Here is a 24,354-nt window from a genome sequence, read left to right as displayed (position 1 = left end):
GCAATAATTCTACTCTCAGCTTAAACCAATTCCATTTAGAAACATAATGAGACAGAAGTGGAAGAAACTACTGCAAATGTGGAATATGTAAAATTTTCTTAAGAAATTTTCTTTGATGCTTTATCTTTGTATACTTTCAAGCCTAAATAGCAAAAAGGGAGATTTGATGCATGAAACAGGGAGCAGCCAACAAGCTCTAAGTGATATCTATCTAGGTATTAAAAAGACAAATTCCTTGTTGGTAGAATTGCCTTGTTAAGGTTTATGGCTTGACATGCATCAGTGATCTCAGTGGGTTACCAAAGCTTGGGAAGAAGGGTAGTGGACACAAAGAATGCAGAATTTACAAGCCACAATGGTATTTGGCAGAACTCTCAAGATAAGGAAGAAACTAATATAACAAACTCAGCAACTGTGGAACCAGCTCTGGTTGGGTAAGAGGGAGCAGTGGGAGATCAGGACCACGACTCATGGATCACCGACCCAAGATACCACCAACTCAAAAGAGGTAAGAGTGAGCCTGTGGACTGTTTAGCATAAGAAGCATGAGAAACATTAACCAATAGAAGATAGAATATTGATTAATAAGAGAGCTATGCAACTTGTAGTCCATAAATACTAGTTCCTTTGTTTGCTAAAATGAACAAATTGCAAAAAATTTTGATAGTTGGTGGGCTTGATTTGTGGAATACCACCAAGCACCCAGGCTTGCCAACTCTGCCTCTCTCAAGTGTGTCGTGATTGGCTAGTTGTGCACTGGGTAATGAGACTTACGTGGACAAGAAAACCACCCATGTTATTGAATCACATCACATGCAAGTCTGCAGTGGGCAATAATTCCTGAACATCTGTAAAAATACCTGCCATAGCCAGAAGTACACCCAACATACTAAATCCTACTGTGTAAAATTCCCAGAGATAAAAGCATGAATTATGCTGCCAAGAAAACAAGCCTATCACCATTGTCTTGAGGTACCCCAGGGACTTGGAGACATATATCCCAGAAAGGTGCTCACACTCACATATCACATGCGTTTCTCCTTTCTTTCTTTCTGAATTCTGAACCACAACTGAATAATGCTATACAGTTGATCAGTGAATATGAGCATATGAAGACATTTTGAGAAACAGTAATTTGATTATCTGTACTAAGAGAAAACTGATTTTTATGATATTTAGAATACTCAGTTTTCTGTTCTGGTACTTGAATAATTATGACTAAAACACTTTCCCGAAGATGTAAGAATACAGCAATTGGCACATCATTCTGAGGGGTTTTTTCCTTTGATGATTTTTTGAGGCAAGTGTGAAGGTGCTCTTTAAGTGATTTGTATTTTGCCTTAGCCTGGAGCTGCTGCACCCTTATATCCCATGTGGCTTCAAAGACTTGGTTTGTAGCATTGCAGATGTAAAGATGATGTATTTGGTCATTATGTGCTCTATTTGTCCTGGCTCTAATAGTGATTTTTCTGGTTCAAGAGAGGCAATGCAAGCAGCATCTGCGGCTTTGTAGCAGTTTTGCAGCAGCTTCAATCTTCATAAGCATGTCAGATTCTTCCAATGAATTAGTACTTCACAGTACTATTTTCACCTTAGTGGGTTTGCTTTATATGTGATATGTTCCTTAGGAACCAGTCTGTTTCTTTTGTGTGATAGATCACGGTGAAGATTTGTATCTTTTCCGTGTATCTTTTGGAGTAAGAAATGAGACCCATTAAATGACAGTGTTGATTTCAATGAGCCTCACTGGTAACAATTATGTACACGTGTAATATCCTTGAACTGGCTGTACTAATACATAGACTTTTTTTTTAGTTGCAATTTTCCAAGGTGAGCTTGTACATCAAGATACGCTAGAGTCGTCTTTCTCTGAAGCAGGCATCTAGGATTGGTCTCTGCTTCTTTGTCTGATGTGTGAAATATACTACTTAGATAGTTAATCTAAACTTCTGTGGTGACAGTAGTCATGTGTGGCAATAGTATTTATATAGTAATTATCTGATGATGCTTGCAGGTGGTCAGGATTTGCTGGCATTTCTGGTGGTGCTAGTTTATTCTTGGAGAGCAGCCTTGTTCCCGTAGTGCCCTGCATATTGCAACCTTCCTTTGTAGTTCAGAAGGACAATGTGTCCCCAATACAGGTGTGGGGTTGTTTTTTTCTGAAGTTTTGTCAACACTTCAGTTTTAAAGCATTTATTATATCATCTCAATTAGGATGCATTTTTTCATACTACAGAATTAAAATTTGTACATTAGAGCTAAAGTATTTCTGTAATAATTGGCTTTGTGGCCTTTCAGCCCACCAGATGAGCAAATAGTAAAAGTCTAAAGCATTCCAGGATAAATATTTCAAATTAGAATAATTAATGTCACTGTGACTAAAACTCCTAATTTTTCTGTAGAGTTTAGGACACTGCAGAATATCTCTGGTATCTGCAGTGTAGAGCATAGGCAGTGAGTCATAAATGCTCTTCTGTCGTAACAGTCTTCAGCAGGCAGGATAATGTAAGTGTGGCATTCCTGAGTCCTGGCTTCTTTCCAGGGGCTTTCGGGCAAAGCAGAGTGGCAGTAGTCACACTGGCTTTTGTGTTGGGAAATCTTTTACTGATTGCATGGGTTACACCAGCACCTTTTTTGGTATGGTAGACCACTAACTGGTGTTAGTGAAGAGTGAGGTTTGGTTGCTGTCAGTTTGCTTTTAATATGTGACTCAGTAGGCTCTGAGCATTCCCAAGTTTTGAATCACTGCTCATGTATTTGACATGGGTGTGCCAACTTTGGCAGGTAGGAAATTATTAAGATTCCTTTTAAAAATGAAATGATGAATCCTGGGTTTATGGTGATATGGAAACCTGCTAAACAAAACAAAGATAGGAATTTCTATAAAACAAAACCAAAACAAAACAAAAACAAAAACAAAAAAAAGTGGGTTTTTTGTGGTGGTTTTTTGTTTTGTTTTGTTTGGGTTTTTTTAAATTTTTTTTCCCTTCCCCTGGTATGATATTGTATCATTTTTTCCAAATGCTAGATAAAGGCTGTTTGGATATTTGCAGATCCACAAGTCACTACCGTTGTTATATTGAAAAAACAGCCTGAAGGGCTAGTTCAACCTTCTTACATGATTAAAATACCACTGAATAGATACTGGCCTGTAGGGACAGTGCTGAAAAGTGAAGGTGTTGTTTCTGTCCTGGTTTTTAGTTGTAGAATGGCACTTTGGTTTTACATCTTAATGTTCCCATGTTTAGTAATCCACAGAGAGAAATGTAAATGCATGCAATTTTTGTTTCTCTTGGAGTAGTAGTTAATATCTTGGAGTGTGGGTTTGGTGGTGGCTTTATCTTTTACGGGAACTGCGAGTTAATTACTCAATTGCAGTGAACTGTATGAAGATGATGAGTATGGACCTGATGACAAGTTCCTCTGTTCTTTACTTTCTAATATGCTGCTTTGACCTCAGTTTCACTAAGTCTATTCTTCTGGAAGTGGCCATTGCACTTCATGGTTTCCAAGCGAGAAAAAGGAGACTAGTCTCGCTGATGGTCAGCAACAGGCATTTCACTTACCACTTCTTTTGTCTGGATGTTCAAGCAGGTCCATATGATGGCAAAATAGAGATGGTGCTGTACAATGTAGATAGCAGTTACATCAAGGAAAATTGAACTGACAGTTGTGGACTACCTAGAAAATTCTATTTTTAGCTTCATCATAGTAAAAAATAACAGATTTGTTTTCAAATTTGTGAATACTCTTTATCATTGTGTATTGCATTCAGGACAGCCTAGGGAATCAGAGTTTTTATTACTTTTTGTCTTGCATTATTTTCAACTTCAAAATTGTAGAGAGAGAGACATCCAGGTAGCTGATTCTATACTGGAGCTTCTTTTTGTCACAGACTTTCACATGACATTAGTTGAGGTGACATTTTCCTTTTGATTTGTAAATAAGAATCTTATCCCAATGTTGTGTAACAAAAAGTAGGGGTATTTTAGCTGATGGTATGAACCTAGAACATTCAATGTCAGCGGATTGGTTTTCGTCCCTTTATTTTGTGCTGTAAAGTCATGATTAGAGCTTTTGAAGGTAACATTAGTGACTTATGGCTCTCTGGAACAGATAATATGTTTATATTTGGAAGATTCTTCAAGGAAGTGGTACCTCAAGTCCTTGGCTCTATTCCATTTGATTGAGTGTACCATTATTGGAATTTTTCATCATAATTTTGGTGATGAGTCATTTCTGATTAGACAAAGAGCAAAGAATGAATCTGTAAAGAAACCCAAGATTTGAAATGAGAATGACAGTCACAACAGAATAAAATAAGGAAATGTTGGACACCTGGATATGAATTTCTGTAGCATCTCCATTTAGTATGCTTTTATTTGTTGAGTGCACAAAGTAATAAAGAAAACCCTTGAAAAATCTATCTCCAATTAATGAAAGCTGCTATCAATATGGTGATAGAATTAATGCTTTAATGAGCTATTCTTAAACAAGTTCTTCTTGTGTAACCAACAATAGTTCACTTAATGAAGTACGGTGTATGATAGGCTTTTTTGTGCTAGATTCTTTGAACTGTTCACTTTGACTTTACTTCCCTTGGTGGCCACCAAGTGGGGTGATGGTGGCCACACAAATATATAAAGGTGGTGGTAGGGGAAGAAGAAGAAGGCAGCAGAAATGGAGTGGCAGCCCTTTTGCTCAGATGCATAGACTGTACAAATGTGAAGCCCTTATATAAAAGTCACAGAAAAATGCCTTATTACTTGTCCTTTATCCTTTTGTGAGGACTTACAGAGAAGCTCATCAGCATCAGTGCCATTGTCCTTTTTGTGCAAGGCAGTTACATTCTACATTCCCTGTTACTGGCCTTGCCAGCAAGTGTTTACCACCCTTGATTGTGCTGGCTTCAGATTTCTGTGTATGTTGTAAAGCTTTCTCACCCAAAATGTTTATGACCACTGAAAACTTACCTCAGATTCTTTTTCCTACAGGAAGAGGAATGTTCATTATCATGCAGATGCTCTTGCATAGTTGCTGTAGCTCTCTACCTTCTTGCTATGCCATTTCTTTGTACTTTTAAGTTCTTTTTGTCCAATGGCTGTGATTAAAGAAGCTGACACCATTAGCAGGTAAAACGAATATTGCTGTGATCTCTGTGACATCCTTAGCCTTTGATTTTTTGGCACGTGGATTAACAGTGTATGGCAAATATGGTATTGGCACTTGGCTGTCATGGGTTCCAACGGGTAAGACTGCTTGTTTAAGCAAAGAACAACAATATATGATTACTTTGTTAATTAATACTAAAGCTCTTTAGTTTTCTATGACTTCGGTTTTGGATTCATTACAACAAGTTAGAAATCATCATTATAAGTAATGAAACAGGATTTTAATTTAAACCTCTCCATGAAAGTATAGTCTGAAAAAGCAGGCTTATCCTCTTTATAAATATGGGCTTGGGAGTTAGCTCCTGCTGTGCTGTTCTCTGGAGTCAGAACTTGACTTAACACCTTGTACCACAAACAGTATTTTAAACAGGGCAGCATTTTGTTGTGGAGTGTGAGAAGAAGCAAGTTTTTTGCAGATCACATTGACAAACACAATCTGTTAATGGTTGCTTGTGTCAAGAACAGCACTTAAAAAGCAGGCAAAAATAGTTCTAAAAAGACCTAAATAGGCCACAGCAAAGTCATATCCAGCTATAATTTACCAAACACTGACAAAATCTTTTTCACTTCGGGATTGCCTTATGGAGAACTCTGTTGTACATTCTGTTTTGCATCTCTGTGCAGCAGCAGGCAGACTTTATTTATAAACAGTCAATTAGCACTATCATCTCTAATCTACAGAATATATTATGTTGGGGAAATACCCATCTGAAGTTTGATACCATTATTCTAAAAAGCATGCAGATGCAAGGGCTCTATATGTAGTTAATATTCCACAAGTCTTCTCCCTGCTTCTTCAAAGAGAAACTGTAAATTTGTAGGTGCCAGTTTTGAGGTAGAAGGTTCCTATAAAGGCCTTTCCAGTCAAGGATAATTAACCTCAGAGATGCTTGGATCAGTTTTATTTTTGGAATGTATTAGCTGCACAGATTTTTAATCTTTAGTTGGTCATACTTATATTTTTTTTCCCTTGAGGCCTGTGATATATATTAATGTAACTATTAAATTATTGGTTATATCTGCTGTAGTACTACACATATATCTATGTTGGTTTAGTTGTCGTGTGTTTAGCTTTTCAGTGCAAACTAGATAGGTAGTGGAGAGTAAATAGAACAACTGTACCATGGGAGGCAGTATTCCAGAATGCTGGGGATAAATGTGGGGTGCAATGGTCCTGCATTATCAGCTGTGAAACTTTAGGGGAAGATTGAGGCAGAGATACCAGAGGAAAAGCAAGAAGTGTGCAGTGCAGATCCTCTTTGTGAACTTGCTGGTGGGATTTTATTGCAGCAGTGGAAGCACAAATACCAGTGACTTATGTCATTTTGAAACCAGGTTTGTGAGAGTACTTGATAAACAGGAGGACATTCTTTCAATGACATACGTTCAGCAGTTGCTGGAAAGTAGTAGAAAATTATGTGTTTCAGTTTGGTTTGGGGTTTTTTTTCCATTTCTCTATTAACACAAACTGAAAATGCTTCACATTGTTTCTAGAAAGCCACTGCCTTACATGGTCCTATTAATACTTTCAGATTGTAAAAGCTTCTGTTGGATTGCTGCAAACTTGAGAACTGTTACAATCTTATTCTATTAGATTTTTATATATTTTTTTAAAAGACAGAATGCTGCAACCTGCCTGGCTCTGTGCTGGGAGTGCTTGGCCTGGATGTTGTACAAACTATCCCGTGTGCACAGCGCAGCAAACGTTTTGTCTCGATGGTTTGAGACAGTTGGTGCATGCTAATTCAATGCTTTTCTTTGGTGCTTTGTCTGCTACTTAAAAATTTTATACCTCTGAAATGCTTTTCAGTGTATCTTTTCATTACAAACCCATCACAAAGGAAGCAACCATCCTCTTGAGCAGGCTGCCCCAAAAGTCAGGAATTACTAAGGAAGGGTGAAATACTGCAAAGTCATACTGACTTCATTGCATCTGCAGTTATAGTTTGTTTGCAGTTGCTCACTGCTCTGAGTGCAGAGGTCCAATTTATAGTTATTTGCTTACTAAATTTAGGTTGGACAGAATTAGAATTTAGTATTACTGGTCTGTTCAGGAGGTGAATATTTCATACCCTCACTATAACTTACATGATACCGTGCAGAAAACAGAGGTGCAGCATTGCCATCTGATGCAGGGATACCGTTAGCAAGTGAGGATGTGACAGTCCCTGCTGGCATCTGATACTGGCACTTAGTCCTCCAGGCCCTCTGGGATTTGGAGACTATTTGTGTGAACTCTGAGTCTCTGCTTTCTAGGTGGAAAACAAGTGTGCTTTGGTTAAATTTGAGTTAAAAGTGCATAGGAATCATTTTTCTATTCTGATTTCTATTTCAGGTATGATAAAATGATATAGTAATTAACAGATTGATAAAAAATTGTTTTATGAGCTGTATGTAGCAGAGGAACATCTGGAAATCTACACACAGAGGTGAAACAATCCCAACACTTCTGTTGTATCTGGGACCAATGGCGTCAGTCAGAACATGAGGAGAGGGGAGAGTCTCCTCTGTTTAGGGCAGTGTGATTGTTTGAAGAAACCACTTTCACTGAAATGCTAATTTTCTTGAGTGGTGTTCAAGATACATACAGAAGAGAAGACAGCTGAAGACAAGTAAATAAAAAAATATTTAATTTCAACTTTTGGCTTTAGTGAAATATTCCAAGATTTATAAAGTATTTTAGTGCTTTTCTGCTTTTTTTCTGTAAGAAGTATGTATATAAAAATTGCATTATGAAAAATTAGCCATAATCCATGTTCCGACAGTCACAATTTCTATAATTTGTAATATATAATTATAGCTAACTATCCACTGCTATTACCATTTTGTTGATTAAGAGATGATAGTACTTGCATTGCAACAGTCCAAAAAAAGCACACTTTGAATAATTGCAGTACCAGCAGGCAAAACAGTTCCATTTTTTGTTGTTGTTTTGTTTGATTGGTTGGTTGGGCTTTTTTCTCCCCAGTCTTGTTCCTGCACTGTTCATCTTCCCATGAGCTGAAAAGGCAACAGATTTAGGTCACCTGCTTTGTGGTTTAGTTACTCTTGGTCAATCTCAGGTTAGCTCGCCTGCTCGAAAGATTTACATTTTCTGAGTCAGTAAAAACCCCATGGAGTTCACTGATTTATTTTGTGACTTCTTAGACCTCCCCATTCACATGAACATCAGCTGCCTTCTAAAACAGGAAGCACAGAACAGTGGAACAGTCAAGACTTTCTGTTATGTCATTGATGTTCATAAGCATCAGAGGACAAGGTGCTATTTTAGATGACCTGAGGTTTCTGGTTATTTTTAATTCAGACAGACCTTAAATCTAAATTCATCCCTGATTGTTCTTACTTTCAACTGAATGTATTAGAGAAAGAAATCATACATTTCCTTTACTAATTAAGCAAGGTCACTATTCATGGAAAGCCATCACTGGTACTTATCATTCACCCTGTCCAGCTGAGATGGTCAGGCCTGCAGATGAGCCCTCTTTCAGCAGTCCTGGTTAACATCATCAGTTTTCTGCACTAGAGCAGCAATTCTGTCTCCTACTAGGTTTTGCATCCCTCCCTTGCCATGCCCTGACTGCAGCTGAGTCACTGCCTTTGGCCAGCTGCTGGATTTGCCTCTTGGCTGTTCCCTTCAGCTGCGGCGTTTGCTGCTCGCTGTGACGTTAATGCACATCAGCCGGCAAAACGCTGAGTGTTGCTTTCATCACAGAACCTCACTTTTGGCTGCTCATATTTGGTTAGCAGCTGACCAACTCCCTTTTGCTTGCTCAGGGAAAGAAAGAAGCAATTTTTTTTTATTTTCCCCAATAATATTCTTTTGCTTTCTCTCTCACCTTAAAATAAGCTTTGATTTTTTTCACCCTCCAAGTTCTGTGATGTGTGTGAGAGCTTGCTGAAGGTTTAGCATTTAGTCTACCTCACTGATAATCTGAGAAACTCCCCAAAAGGCACCCCTCTAATGATATTTACTTCTATAAGTGTAAAATACGAAATTCTGGCATTCACAGATAGAAGAATAATTAATTATTTTATGTGTGTTAACATTTTAAAAAAGTTTTAAATTCACCTTATATAATCAAAGGGCTTTAAAAAACTATTTAATTCACACCAATGTAGGTAGAATGAGAAATATGTATGTCCCTGGTAAATACGGCTTGATCTGAAAAGTTCTTCTATTGGGTTAATGAACTGCTAAATCAGTTTCGGAAATTTGGAGCACAATATAAGATATTGTATGTGAGTGGTGTTTTAAATGAAGAATGTGTACAAAATTTTGATATCAATAACCATATATACTGTTTGATAACAGCAGGCAATAGTTATTGGCTGACACCATTAGCAAATTAGATGCAAACCTGAAACATGATTTGTCAAAAACTGAATTTGTTTTTTGCTGTTGAAAGTGAAGAATAATTCTGAGTCTCTTTAAAGCCATAGTGAAATTAGGCATTTTGGAATTTTGTCTTGAGATCAGTTTGGGAATTTTGCATTTGGACATAAAAGAAAATGTATTAGTTACTAGAAATATTATGGTAAAGCACAATGACAAGGCATTGTAAAGAATTGGCAGGTACTTGTCATTTAGAGCTTGCAAGGAACTGTTAAATTGGAGCATTAATGGGGACTTTGAGAGAATTAGAATTCATTGCAACCTGCAAACTCTGTATCTTCTGTAGCTGACCTGACTCCATGCTAAATTTATACTCCTTAAAATGCTTTTGTGAAGTACAGCTGACCCTATGTAAGTGCTAATGTTGCTGGCATAACTTTAATCCTCTCAATACAAACTATTTTGCAAAGAAAATTATGAATAGTTTGTAATAAAATGATAGTGTACCACAGGTTTTGTAGTGTTAAAATGAGACATTTTTTCTTGCTATTACACCATTCATCTTTTGTTTAGGTGAAGCTGAGGAAAAACTTCCTCATATCTCTGCCCTAGAGAGAGAAATACAAGTTTATAGCAAAGTGGCAGGGTGCAGCCATTTGGGTTTTGTATGCTAATTTTAGATTCTCTTTGTTTATTCTTCTTTCTTATGACTAGAATCTGCAGTCATGGCCTCTCCCATGAAGAACAGGTCTTTGCAAATACAGAATATTTTAAATTTTTTTCTAAAGAATTTTTTGCTGTGAGCTGCGCTTCTAGTCTGTGCTCTGTGACATAAAAAAGTGGGTCATCTATAGAGCTTGGGTTAGAAATGGAAAGATAAATTCAAAGGATCATGATTGTGTGCAATTTATGAGAGGACATGAACAAAGAAAGAGGAAAGGGGACCTGACACGGTCATGAAATATAAAGGAATAACTGGGTCGGTAGGGAGGTAGTCTGTACTTCATGATTGCAGGATGAGGGAGAGGAAGAATGAAAAATACTGGAGTGGGAGCAGAGAGGTTGATCTTTGATGGGGATGGGTTTGCCGAACACAGAGTAATTGTGAGAATCTGGGGTGATGCAAGGTAAGAACAGTGGGGGAAAAAGGAATTGATAGTAAGAAGTTAAGATGATAACAAAATATAGTGGCATGTTAGGGATTTGTGTTTCTACTGCTTTGTTATCCCAACAAATCTTTTGTGCTGGTTATCACAGGTTATTTATATGGCACTTGGGAGAGGGAAAGGTTCTTAAGCACCAAATATCTCACAAGCAGCTATCGAGGCTGGCAGGTGGGAACCTTGATCAGTAGCATAGAATAGCCCTCTTCTCTAGCCTGTGTAAAATTGTCCTGTTTCTCACTTGATTGACTGAGCTTCATACACCCTATTTCAGACTGTGTAGTTCCATCTGAGTATCGCAGTCTTATTCTTGGCCACTTTTGTTCATATTGTGGTTTGCTGTGTGCCAAGTAGAGGAAAACCAACTTCATGATGTGATGCTAATCCAGCAGGTCGTGCAATAATGATCATCACTTACTGAAGTAAGCGCCTGCCTCAAAAGGCAAGTCGTTTTTAGACAGGTGAAACAGGGTCTTCAGTTGGGCATTACTAACCTACGTGCTTTCTATAAGCCCCCAAAATGTTTGTGTCCTGTCCCAAATTATGGGGAGGTCTAAGTAGAGTAATGCTGAAAGAGAATAGCAGTGTTTGATGTTAGGAGGGAAGGATGGTCGTTTGCCAGTTGGCATGTTTGCTAATTTATGGATATGTAACTGTTAATTGTGGCCAAAAATTTTTGTACTTTTTGTCCAATATCCTGTTGAAGCACACCGTGTTTGCTACTGTGTCCAGTATGATTAATCATCATGTTGATGTCTAGATTGTATAAACAAGAACTGCTCTGTGAACTGGGGGAGTTACCTTTGGGCTCAAGCAAGACTTCAACCCTCCTCTTAATTTAGTAAATACAAGCCTTTCTGCACATCTGACTAAAAAATTCTTCAGTTATGAAGAAGAAGTCTTCTCTAAACTTCATCAAGCTTATTAAAAATCTTTTAGAAACCTGAGAAAACTGAGGGTTGTAAAAACAGTGTATTTGTACACTAGCAAATTTTGCATTTGTGGATGGCTCTTCTGCGTAGTGTTTGACAAAAACTCTTGGCTAAGACTTGAGTTTAGACATATTTAAAGGAGAAATAATTGTACCTTCTTAATAATGCAGGAAAATTAATTTTTCCAAGAACTTTTTTGGATTTGTGGTTGGTTTACAGCACTGAAAGCTTTTGCATTGGAGCCTGATGATTTGCTATGTTATATATATTTTTTTCAAACAGGAGCTAAGCTGGAAAATTACTTTGGTCCTTTTTATGTTATATGACTCCAATATTCTGTTCTGGTTTTATAATCTGTGTATGTATAAAAATCAATACATATTAGCAGTCATTTTCTATCTATAATATGTTTGGGAAATCAATGACTGATGGTAAACATGCAGCTTTTCAATGCTGAGAATATTCTAGAACTACTCAGATATTCCTTCCTGTGCCAGGTGCCTTAGGGCATTGCTGTCCTCATATTAGATCATGCTTTGTGCACAGGCAAAGGCAATTCAGTGTGGTGTAATTTCAGCTGAAATTATTAACCGTGTTTGAAGTAGAGAGTTTCTTCTATGACAAAAAAAAAATATATATATATATTACTTTTGAGTACACTGTGGTTTTGGTCAGTGAAGCTGAATGTTGATTCATTAGCATTCCAAAGATAGGAAGAATTAAGCATATCTAGATCTTTATTAATTGATGTGTGCTGGACTTGGTGTGAGGACGGGAATTATTATGTGTTTCCCTCATGGAAGAGAGTCAAGAGATAACCAGCTGGCCATTAGCAGAAAAGGCATTTTTCTGTTGTGAGGTCATTTTTGGTCACTGATTTGCTCTGTCAGGAAACTACTTTTGAGTAACTGCCTGTTTTTATGTTCAGTTTAATTTCAGTCACCATGTCTTAGACTTTACAGGAACTTCAAAAGTGATTATTCTATCTCAGGCTCTTATCAGCCATGTCTGTGATTCCTAATGTATTTGTCAAGTGCCCAAGACATTTTTGGTATTTTTTGTTGCCATGAGCAATAATTATCTATTTTTCTTTTCTGTCTTTCTAATGAAAAGATCTATGAATGAGGTGCAGAGAAATTTATGTAGCAATGAGATAAAAAGAATTACTTTGTGGTGTGCTCCTGCTCTTTCATGGAAAGTTAGGTTTTAAATGTATGTGTCAGTAAGAAAAACAAATATTAACAGTGATCAGAATCTATCTTTCTCTACACTTGAAGAACATTTAACATTGTTCCGTACAAAAGATGAGACTTAATAAATGCTTAGTGACAGATGAGGATAAAATTGGAAAACCTTAAGTGGAAAGATAATTGGGTTGCATCACACATAGAAATAAGAAAAAAAATTGATTCCTTTTATTTTATCTCTCTTTTTCTGTGTTGCTTTGGTTTTTTTTTCTTGGTTGGTTGGTTTCAGTTGTGGAAAGCGAGAGGCTGCATTACAGTATAACCTGAACTCTTGCCGTGGAATAGGTCATTAGGCTTCCCAGAATGAATTTATTCTTCTAAATCAGCAGTGATGACTGAGCTTTGGAAAATATTAAAAAAACTCCCGGACCTTGAAAATTCTGGTCTGAATCTGAAAATGTCTTTTCATACCTCTACACAAATACCCACTGTAATCTTCAGTGTATTTTATCAGTATTAATTATCTTCACCATTATGAATCTGTGCTTTCTTTCTAACCTGCATATATTTATCACCATTTCCCCCCCACTTAGATTTTGTAATACCTTTGAGAAGAATTTTAACAATAAATTCCTTCCCCCCCCATATAGTGGGCTATAGATTGTCATCCAGTGACACTTCAATCTTCTATTTGACAAACTAAGTAGATTGACCTCTATAAATCTTTTATTAGTAGTGATGTTTTTCAATCTTGTGGTCATGCTTACGGTTCTCTCTCGAACCCATTTGTGAATGTCTTTGAAATGCTGACAGCAGAACTGGACACAGTGATTTAGTAGCAGTCACAGCAGCAGTGCAGCCTCCCTATTCCTTCTCAATATTTCCCAGATTACCTCTAAGCCATTAACTATATTATCTTGTGCAGCTGTGATCTCCTTATTATTTGTGAAGCTAATTACGTCTAGGAATAAAATTGCATTCTGATTTTTGATCCTGGATGTGACCTTCCACGTAGCACCCCAAAAACCTTGGTTGGTGAAGCTCTGACTAATCTCCTGGTTTTGTGTCTCCTCTCTCTATTCTTTGTGACCTGATCAAAATCCATCAATTCTAGCCTTTTATTCGTTCCCATAAGCACATTGCATTTATATTGAGACAGCACTGTGTTTTTTTTTTACATCCCTCCTACAAACATTTGATGATAATGCTCAAAACCAGTAAAATAGGCAGCTCTTCATTTGCTGTGAGTCAAAATTTTAGTAGGTAGTTTTGAAACATGTAACAAAAATGTAATGTTTTTGTGGTAGTGGAAATAAAGCATGCAGAGAAATAGGAGATGTAGAGAGTTGCTGAGTGGTAAAGAAAAAAAAATGAGTAAAATAGGGAAAGAAAGGATTTCTGATTCTTACTTTTTAAGAGCTTGTTGCAGCTTGTGAGGGTTTTTCCATGGAAAAAAAACACAGGATGCATGAAAATGTTGTATTCTTTAAAACATTTCCTGAGTTTTGAATAAAATTTGTTGTTTTGTTTTGTTTTCCAGTTGAAAAATGTGGTTCTCTGAAAAGTTCTGGATGGAAATGAAAGATTCCCCATCAATATTTTCAAATTAAAAAAAAAAAGGATATTATAGCATGCACTGCATTCTTTTTCTTTGCTTTTTTTTTTTTTAAATATGTCTAGATTTAGGGTAGTCTAGAAAGGATTATAATGTCCACCAGTTAGTTTTTCCTGTTTAATGTTTACCTGGTATGTATTGCACATGTCTGTTTATATATTTGTGGATCTGTCTACCACTGAACCCTCTGCTCACAGCAGTCTGTTACAAGTGCTGTGACAGAGGCTGATAATGCTGACTCTGTGCTATGCAAAGCGTTTCCCTGCCATCCAGATCAGTAGGGCTCTATTGCTGTAATAGCCTGAGGAACACGGAACAACAAAGATTTCCTAATGAAAATCCCAGGATCACATCAGCTGCTGAGGCAGTCCTCAGAGGCTTGAAATGGGTTGAGGGTTTATTTTGAAATTGTCATCTAAACTGGAGGTTTGCACTTACTGAGACTCCACTAATTGCTATGAATGCTTGGGGGCCTCTGGAAGGGCAGGAAACCCTGCTTAATCGTGTAGGCAAGCAGAAAGTAGAAAAGACAGATGTTGTGCTGTCCTCTTCTTGTCTGAATCTGATTATCTGTTTTTTGACCTCATCCATCTATTTTATGAAGTTCGTCATAATTGTGTGTTTTGCAGAGATACATGTCCATGCAAGTAATTTTCTTAATATTATTTTTGGTCTTTATAATATTGAGACATGCTTGGACTAGCCACTCAGGGAAAAATTATAACTCAGAGAAATCATACCAAGTGTTGGGGCACACTACATTCTGTTAAGGATGACATGAAATAAGAGTTTCTCAATGTTTGCTGGTACAGCAGTCTCCTGTGGAATATGCTTTATATGATGTAGGATTACATACAGAAATAGACCTTAAAAGCTAAAAACCTAGATTTTCTCACCTGCACACTTCCCCCTCAAAAAACAAACAAACCAAAACACCCCAAAAACACAAAATCAAAACCATCCCTTAACCCGAGCACGAAAACAAAGCCTAAGGACTTTAAAAAGCACTGCATTTATTGAACCTGGTTGCTCTTTTGGGAAACACCATGTTAATTTATTTTAATTTCCTTGATTATTCTTCCAGCAAATGCTTGTCATGGGAGGTTGTGAAATGTAGGGCTGTAAAATATGACATCTTTGAAAAACTTTTTTTATTCCATTACTTTCACTGCATTACTGAATATCAGTCAGTCAAGAAGAAGTGGTATACTAATTAAGAATAGTGATACTTTAGACTTTGCTCTTATTGACATAAACATTGTGTCTTAGCCAATTAACTATTTAATCTTGAAAGAGTTTGCAGGAAACTGCATGCGTAAAATAGGTAAGTGCTGTTCTTGTCTGTCATCATATGAAATAAGACATAAAAACCCTTGGGGTTTTTATCAGTTTAGTGATTGCATTGCTACTGTGTGCGTCCAGTTATATATTTAGCTAAATTAGCAAACAGAGTCATCAAAGAGGTGAAGGAGATGAGTGCCCACATCTAACCACACAGCAAGCCTTGTAAGGAAACACGAGACAGCAGAGTTCTGCTGAAGCCCAGCAGTGAAGTGACTGTAGGAGAAGAGCTGAGCGTGTGCCTCAATCACCCTGCAGCAGAGAGGCTGCTGATCAACACCCTCATCTCAGGCTGATCATCAGCACTGCTGCTAGCAATTTGCTCGCCATAATCTGCCATTTCCAGGACCACAAAGTCATTGCATTTGGAAAAGACCTGTAAGATCATAGAAGGAAAACACAGCTTAATGCTGCCAAGTTCACCACTAAACCATGTCACCAAGTACTGCAGCTACATACCTTCACAGCCATGTCTTTAAAATACCTTCAGGGATGGTGACTCTGCTGCTTCCCTGGGCAGCCTCAATGTCCTTCTCTTAGTGAGAGACCCAGAAGTGGACACAGGATTTGAGGTGTGGCCTTACCAGTGCCGAGTACAGGGGGACAGTCACTGCCCTGGTCCTGCTGGCCACTCTACCCCTGATCCAGGCCATGATGCCTTTGGCCGTCTCGGTCACCTGGGCACACACACTGGCTTATGTTCAGCTGACTCTCGACCAGCTCTCCCAGGTCCTTTTCCACTGGGCTTTCCAGATGCTTATTTCCAAGCCTGTAGCATTGCATGGCCTTAAAGGTATTTAGACATGATCTTCAAGATATTTTCCAACCTAGGTGATTCTGTCATCATGGAAATTGCAAATTGTGCTAAGTGCAGCAGTTTGGTCTGTGTGAGAGCTCCTTTCCAGGGATAATGCTGCATGTGACTCATTTCTTAGCTACAGACTGAATCTAGAGCCTCTTGAACAAGGGATAGAGAATGATTTATGGCAGTACTTAGGCACTGTATGCATTGCTGTATATAATATCAGATTGAGACTTTGCATATGCCAATGTTGTTATGAATGCCTGAGAATAGACATGTATTTTTTATCCAAACCTTCAGTACACAGTTCTTAAGAATACCTGAAAAGAGCAATGGTGATACAGTCATACGAATTCTAATATCTTCTACCTTAAAAATCATTTAGTGCTATCTAGATTTCCCATTTTTTCCTGTAGCTCCTCATTTATTCCTATTTATAAATATTGGATCTCAAAATAAATAATGAGTGGCTCCCTTAGATGAAGTGTTTTGCTATCTTTTAATCAGTGATTTAAAATTCACTGCTTAGAGGTCTGAAAATAAAATGAATTGATGAAAACCTTTTCTTAAGAAGTTAATGCTTTGCTAAAGTGATGTGGCTGATTCTCAAATAGTGTCTGTAAAGGGATTGGTTCTCCTGTTTAGGAAAGAAAAACAGCAAACTACTTACTTCCCACAAGTAGCCTATTAAATCACCACATCGCTGTTACTGCATTGAGAAGTTTTATTTTCATTTTATTTTTGTCTTTGCAGCACTCATGTACTGTAACAAAAGCGTGGTTATGATTTTCCTGCATGGCAGGTCGGCAGCGAAGAGGGAAAGAGGCAGTTGCATATTGCTCATTATGTGACAACAAAGGTTGGCCTTCAGTGAGTGCTCGGATATTGAATGTCTGTGTTACACAGCACCACAGAAACCCAATTCCTTCCCAAGTGAAAAGCAACCCCCGATCAGTTTGAATGTTTTCCTTGAATGAATGCCAGTGACAGTTGCATACTTTTGTTTCATTTATATCTAAAGATTCATCTCTGTGCTCTAAATTGTCTTCTCAATTTACTCCAATACCACAAGAGATATTAAACACTGAAGTATTCTGGGCACTCTTGCAGAAAAGACTCAATCAGAGTGAGAAGCAACATAACATTAATCACAGAAGTCTGTTATTTGAGTCCAGACTTCATTTTGAGTTACAGATTGAAAACTTTAATTTGTCTTTTATATGACATGCATTTATTCATAACTCTGCATTTATACAATATACATATCTGTGCTTTTTCATCATTTCTGCTAATAGCTTTTTCACAAACCACGCTGCAGTTGATGCAGTTGCCCAGACTTGGTGGAACATTTTCAGATTATGGGACAGGACAGAGATTTCCTATTCGGTGTCAGTGGATGTGCCATACAGTGATGGCTTGTAAAGCATGATAGACAAATATTCCTACCTTTAATTTGCTTATATTCAATTCCACGTGCTGCTTTTCTGCTCTTTGTCACCCAATTATTTTGTGCAGTTCACACAGCTTGTGTTTCCAAGTCTTTGCCCAGTTTGCTCCCTCGTGCACTGTCTCATGTCATTAAAAAAAAATTTTTTTTTTCTCCCCAGTAAAAACAGCCTTTCTCCATTTCATTACTCCCCCTCTCCCTTTTGTTTTTTTAAGATTTTAGCAAGTGGCAAAAAAATACTCAATTTTAAAATGAAATTTCAAATAATGACAATCTGTGCGACCTCAGATACAATGTAGTTTGTTCATCAAAGAAAATGAACGGTAATGAATTTTTATATGGAGATTCAGTGTCCCCTTCAGTATTTTGACACTACTGAGCAGTTCAATATACGAAATTCCAGGAAATACTTTTAGAAGATGTAAATCAAACATTGTAACCCAAGATAAAAGGTGATGAGAAGTAGCTCTCAGCACTTCCTTGTCTTTCAATCTATTTAGTGTAATATTAATATAAAAATAATCACACTCCACAGCTCGTACTGGATTGGTCATTTATTTTAATGCATTTGAAGTAATTTTGTTTCACATATGATAGAAAGCAGGACTTCTGAGTAAGTAAAATATGTCTAGTGTAAAAATCAGTGGTTTCCTATATGAAAAACAGTCTCATTTTCTTTTGTTTATTTAGACAGAAAAAGACAGTAACCCTTTGAGGACAGAAAAGAAAAGAAGAATGAAATTTTTGAGATCTGTTTAATGTTTGACTTAAGCCACCAGAGGGTGGGAGGGGAGGGGTAGGGAGTCTCAAACCACACCACTAATGAACTGGGAATAAATGAGATAAAAATAACTGTATAGGAAAAAATATTCAAATCTGAGTTACAGTAGAGAAAGGATGAGGAATGGTGAATCTGTCGCTTTTTGTCCCCCAGGCCTAGACAAGTTGTAACAACTGAGATCCAGCACAAAAAAAATTGAGAAAACCATACTTTGACTTCAATTCTAGCTTAAAAAATAAATACAGTTGGGATGAACTGCAAGAAAGTGGTGGAACAGCTCTTAGTTATAGAAGAAATATTCAATTCCAGGTATTAAAGAAAGTATAAATGATTTCTTAACTGTACAATAAAGAATCTTTCGTATATTGCTTAAATAATTTATTTTTGTCATTCCCTTATAGTAATTTTGCATTTCTTTATGAAGAGAATTAGGTATAGGTGTTTGTCTCATCTGGAGGATGTTAAAATCATGGCACAGGGTATTTTTTCCTTTTGCATCAGAGTTATCCCTATGCATCACTGCATGTTTTGCTCTTGAGACTTGCGCTCTCCATGAATTTGGGCATATTACTTTTCTCTATATATCACCTTACATAAAAAATAAGTAAATAACTTAAAAGGCAGTGTACTATGGAACCACTTGATAATTATCATGTTTTGAATTCAAAATAGTTGAGATGCCAACACAAGTCAAGGACAAAGCTCCCACCTGGGCCACAGATACTTCTGAATGTCCAAAATCTCTGCAGTGTCTGCTTGTGGCATTATGGGCTGTCTGTCTCTTCCCGTGTGCTAGATGCAATGAAAGGACCCCCTGCCTTGGGAACTCATGGCAAAGCACCTTTCAAGCAGGCAAATACCCTGTCACATTTGCTGGGCTGAATCACCTTATGGACCTGAAATGACAGGTGGTTCTGAGCAGCTCATGGGGCATTTAATTGGTGTGTGCAAAATGCACCCTGCAAGCTGATATTACTTGGATATGCAGCCTTTAATAGCCAACAGCCAATCCTGCCACCCTTGCCTATGCCATTATTTGTGTTCCAATTGATTTCTGATGAAATTGATTAAAATACTTCCAGGTAGAAGATATATTTGCTGTGAAGTAAAGGGGTAATAAAATTTGCCTTATACTTGTCAGGAAACAGCATCCGAACAAATACATAATTAGCAGGAGGTCATCCCTGCACACCCAAAACCTATTATCATAGTTTTTGGATGTGTTTTTAGATTTTCTGTTGCTCTCTAGAAACACACTGCCATGGTATATGACTTACTTCTGTTCCCATTGAAATCAATAGAAAAATTTCCAGTGAATGATGGAAAAAGCCTGTGAAAAAGGTTTCAAAAGCATTGTTTTCATTTTGGTAAATTCAATTTGTTGGCCAGAAATTAGATTTCTAATTGTTTGCATCAATCATAGTTACAGAGAGACTGCCGTCTCTTTATGTCAGTTCCTCTAGATTTATTCCTTCTAACATGCTCTAAAAAAGATCTATTGCTCAAATTTTAAGCCAAAATTGGAAGATAAACTCTTAGCAATATGGAAAGTATTCAAATTCAATGTTCAAGCACAATACGAAAGAGCTCTATGCTAACTCTTGCTAATTTACTTTTTTTTTTTTTTTTTTTTTTTGCTGTGGGTACAAGGCATGTTTTCTCAAATATTCCAGTTGTCTTTTTTTTTAAACTTTTAACCTGAACTGCACTGTTTCTTAATCACAAATTTCTATATGTAAGTAATAGTGATATAGTATTGAAGCTATTTTTGCTGTGAAATAGGGCAAGAAGAAATGTTTGCTTCTTTCAGTGTGAAGGGGGGGGTGGTTTAGTATTTTTTGGTGTTTTTTGTTTTGTTGTGGCCACAAGTCAGTGTGGTTTGAACAGCTGCTGCTTAGCTTCAGCTCTTGGTGCTTGGAGAGCACAACAGAACCATCCTGAAGCTTGGCTCAGATGTAAGCCATTACTTTTATTTAATACCTTTCAAAAGAAAAAGTCCGTATTTGACAGAATCCCAGACTTGGCAGCTATTTACGGAACAGTTTTTCTTGTGTGCTGCTTGTTAGCATTGTGGTTGATTCTTACAAAAGCATCTAGTGCTTCCCAAGAGCCTTCAGAGCAACTTGAAGTGCCAGACCACTGTCCTTCTGTGCTATTACTAAATATAAATTTTTCCACATGAGTCAACTGAGTGAAGATCAGATGTTTTAAAAAGGGTTTGATTTTCACTTGCCTGAAGGCTACTCTGCTAAAAAAATAAAATTCAGTGACTTCATAGCTGAAAGTGACTTCAGATTTTCTATTAAATAACTCAAGTATTCTGCACAGCTCTGTGAACTAGAATTTTATTTTTGTTCTGATTTTTGTAATTTCATTTTTTATTTAAATGAAAATTGCATAGACCTTGAGATATCCCTCTTGGTATACCTCTTTGACTGAAATTTCCCTGATGCACTTGTAGGATGTGAAAATGCTGTTAAACTAGACTAGCAGTCCCCTGGTATGCTAGGATAGAAAAAAAAGCCTTTCTTTGGGCTCATCTTCATTATTTTTTCTCTCTGAAGTTCTGAAACAAATGTACTGTGCATCTTGTTTCTTTCTTCCTGCAACCTTTTTTCTTGTTGTAGCTGGCTTTGGCAGCTCCAGCATAACCCATCTTCTTAGGCTTCTTCTAGCAGGAGCTTATCCTGAAAAGAATGCTGAATTCTCCAAGATGTTCAGGGAATGTGGGTGGCTTGTGCTGTTGGAACAGCCATGTCCTCCCACTCCTGTCACTGGGGTGCTGTGTGGACTCTGTGGATAATATGTGGATTTGTAGTTCTATGGGAGACTCCTTGATGAAGATTGAAGTTCATTCATAAGTTACGGATGATATTCATACTTGCAAAAGTACTGGCAACTGCTAAAGTGAAGTCATTCTGCTCTCTCTTAGTACTGCAAGCAGAAAAGGTGTCTGTTTTGAGTCATCACAGATCTTGGCTCCAGCAGGAGAATGCTTCTTAGGGTGCAGTATTCAGAAGCTGGTGGTTCAATGTAAATAATTATGTAGCTGCCTCTGTGTGAGTATTTGGGCTCAGGATGATATTCTTCCATAGATATCTGTTGTGTCTGGAGAAGCCAGAGTTCTGTCCTTAATATGGCATCATTTCTTGAGTGTGCAGTCAGGTCTGAGTTAATGTATTTTTGTCTGATCTGATTTAACATGGTGCAGGGCAGCACCTTTCTCCACACCCATCTGCAGCTAGCTGTGCTGTGCTGACCCTTGCTGTGCTGTCAGCATGGTGAATGTGGAAGGGCACTATTTCAAAATTAGGAGGGCAGTGGAGAGGATATGTCATCTGCCTGAAGCTAACATCTCATTCAGGAGCAATTTTATCCAAGGTTAATGGAAGATCAGACACTGTATCAGTCAGCTGAAGCAAGATCAGGGTGATCTGTTAAACCTGGAGAAGGGTAACTCCATTCCTGAACTGTCATGATCTACTTGGAACATTTTGATAGGGTTTGGCAGGTGGTGTTCGACTATTTATTGACACAAAAATCTTCTGTGCTTCTCTGAGTATCTGCTTTTCTGTTTGTGGGTGAAATTAAAGGTTTGGGTGGGGAGAAGCAAGAGAAATTTTCTGGTATTTGTAAAGGGGTGATGTACCTAGCAGTGGCTGAGTAAACAGTAAAGGGAATGCCCCCTGCACTGGGGTGGGTGAGCCCTGGCCAGTGGGCAAGTGTCCCCCCAGCCACGCACTCCCTGCCTCAGTAAAGCCGTTGATACTGCAGGTGAGGGCACCACTTTTGAGAGAGAGACCTGCTTAAAAAAAAAACAAAACACAACTTGTAGGGTTCTCAATCTTACTGCAGAATTGTTAGGAAGGTAATGATGATAATGGGGTGTTCAGTGGTATCTGCGCTCTAAGGGAAGTCCTGAGAAATTATGTGATAGTGTTACGATATTATGCAGGATGATATTTTGCCCTTATCCAGGGTTTGTAAACTTTGCCTGAGAGCTGCTGTAAATTACTTAAACCTTTCCTTAGAAATTTTTTTATAATAATACCACTTTCATCTTCTGTGAGAAGACAGAACAGTGCATTTGTGTTTGTGCTGGGTAGTTGTTGGGAAGGGGAGTAAAAGACTGGGAGATGTGTTGAATACTCAACAGATTTCTTTACTGCAGAGCTACTCTGGAGCGGGGGTATGCTCATTTACTCTTTCTGTCACATTTTTCTTTATTAAGGTGCAGTTCAGCTGAGACTGACTTCCTCTTTGGCTATCCGTAAAATCCATAAACTGTGAAACAGAAGGATGCAGAAGACTATCCCCTGCCTTTTTGTCCATGAGTGATAAGAGCACAAGATCATTAATACAAGTTTGCTGCAAAGATGAGTTCAGAGGAGAAGAGTATATCTCCAGCTCACAAAACATCCACTCCATCACATAGAAGTGCCTCCTCATCATCATCTCAGAGAGACAGGAGGCAGGTAAGGAATACTCTAGTTTTTTGTACCATCTGGTGGCATGATACATTTATTCCTGTAATGTGGCTGTTAGTTCTTGTTAGCTCTAGATTTCTTTGCTTATACCGTTGGATGACAGCACTGTAGCCAAAAATTATTGATTTTTTGAATTTACTTTTTCTATTTCCTGAAGTGATTTGGAAAAGATTTAAAAGAAACATGGGCACTATGTACAGCACTGGAAAAGGATCATAATATATTCTCATGGACAAGTAGGAAACATGCTCTGAAGTCTTTGGGGTAGTGATTTCTTTGGCAGCATGATCCTGCAGTTACTTACATTTTTTGTGTGATCTGTGTATAACTCTTTTTTAAAATCCAATAACAGAGATGCATTATCATTTTTGAAAGTGGTAATTCAATTTAAAGACCATATGTTTCATTCTTTCTGGAAACACCTAACATTTTAAATATTGTTTCACTACACATTAACACTGATGGTACTGCCTCAGAGTACTAATCTAGATGTGATAGACTTCCATTTTTAAGAGACTGTTGTTTTTGTGGATATAATTTTCTAGGATCTCTTTGAGATGAACCCTGTATTAATTCCCCACAAAAGAACTTGAAGTTTCCTGCGGGGGTTTTTTGAGGGCTGGGTGTACAATGTGGCCACAATATCAGTGGGAGCACATCAGAAAACAGCAGAGCTATCTGCTAGATTTCAGACGAGTTCTTACACGTATATTTTACAAATTCAAAGGTTGATACAGAAAAACTGGTTAGAGCAGAAACATATTTTAAAACTATGATCCATGAAAAAGAGGCACATAATTATAAAAAATTCAAATAAAAATCATTGGCTTAGGAATATTTTCCCAGCTACTTGTATGGCAGCTCTGATACTATTTTTCCAGCTGCTGCTGAGGAAGTTTTTTTTCCTTACCTCTTAAGAAAGTTATGAAACCCAAGAATTTTTAATGAAAACTGTAAAATTTACAGCTTTGATTGCAAATAGTCTTACTACAAGGTACTTTTTAAATGTTAAATCAGGAGAAGAATTCTGATGTATTCTCAATAACAGGCAGAAAATTTTTTTTGGAATTTTTTAATAATTTCCATTGCTTAAGT

At 37.5% G+C, this 24,354-nt stretch overlaps 1 protein-coding gene across 2 annotated transcripts in view; it reads left to right on the top strand.

The window, feature by feature from the left end:
* Positions 1-24,354, top strand: part of OSBPL6 (oxysterol binding protein like 6) — an 89,689-nt gene that overhangs the window by 19,845 nt on the left and 45,490 nt on the right. For both annotated transcript variants that reach the window (XM_066189856.1, XM_066189854.1), the window contains exon 2: positions 23,004-23,247. In XM_066189856.1, coding sequence (XP_066045953.1) covers positions 23,149-23,247 — 99 coding nt within the window. In that variant the 5' untranslated portion in view covers positions 23,004-23,148. The remainder of the gene's footprint in view (positions 1-23,003; positions 23,248-24,354) is intronic.

This window comes from Chamaea fasciata, unplaced genomic scaffold, assembly GCF_029207755.1.
Source record: "Chamaea fasciata isolate MVZ Bird 193981 ecotype frontalis unplaced genomic scaffold, bChaFas1.0.hap1 SCAF_8, whole genome shotgun sequence".
Classification (NCBI taxonomy): domain Eukaryota; kingdom Metazoa; phylum Chordata; class Aves; order Passeriformes; family Sylviidae; genus Chamaea; species Chamaea fasciata.
Note: the sequence above shows the minus strand (reverse complement) of the source record. Positions and strands in the feature narration are given on the sequence as shown.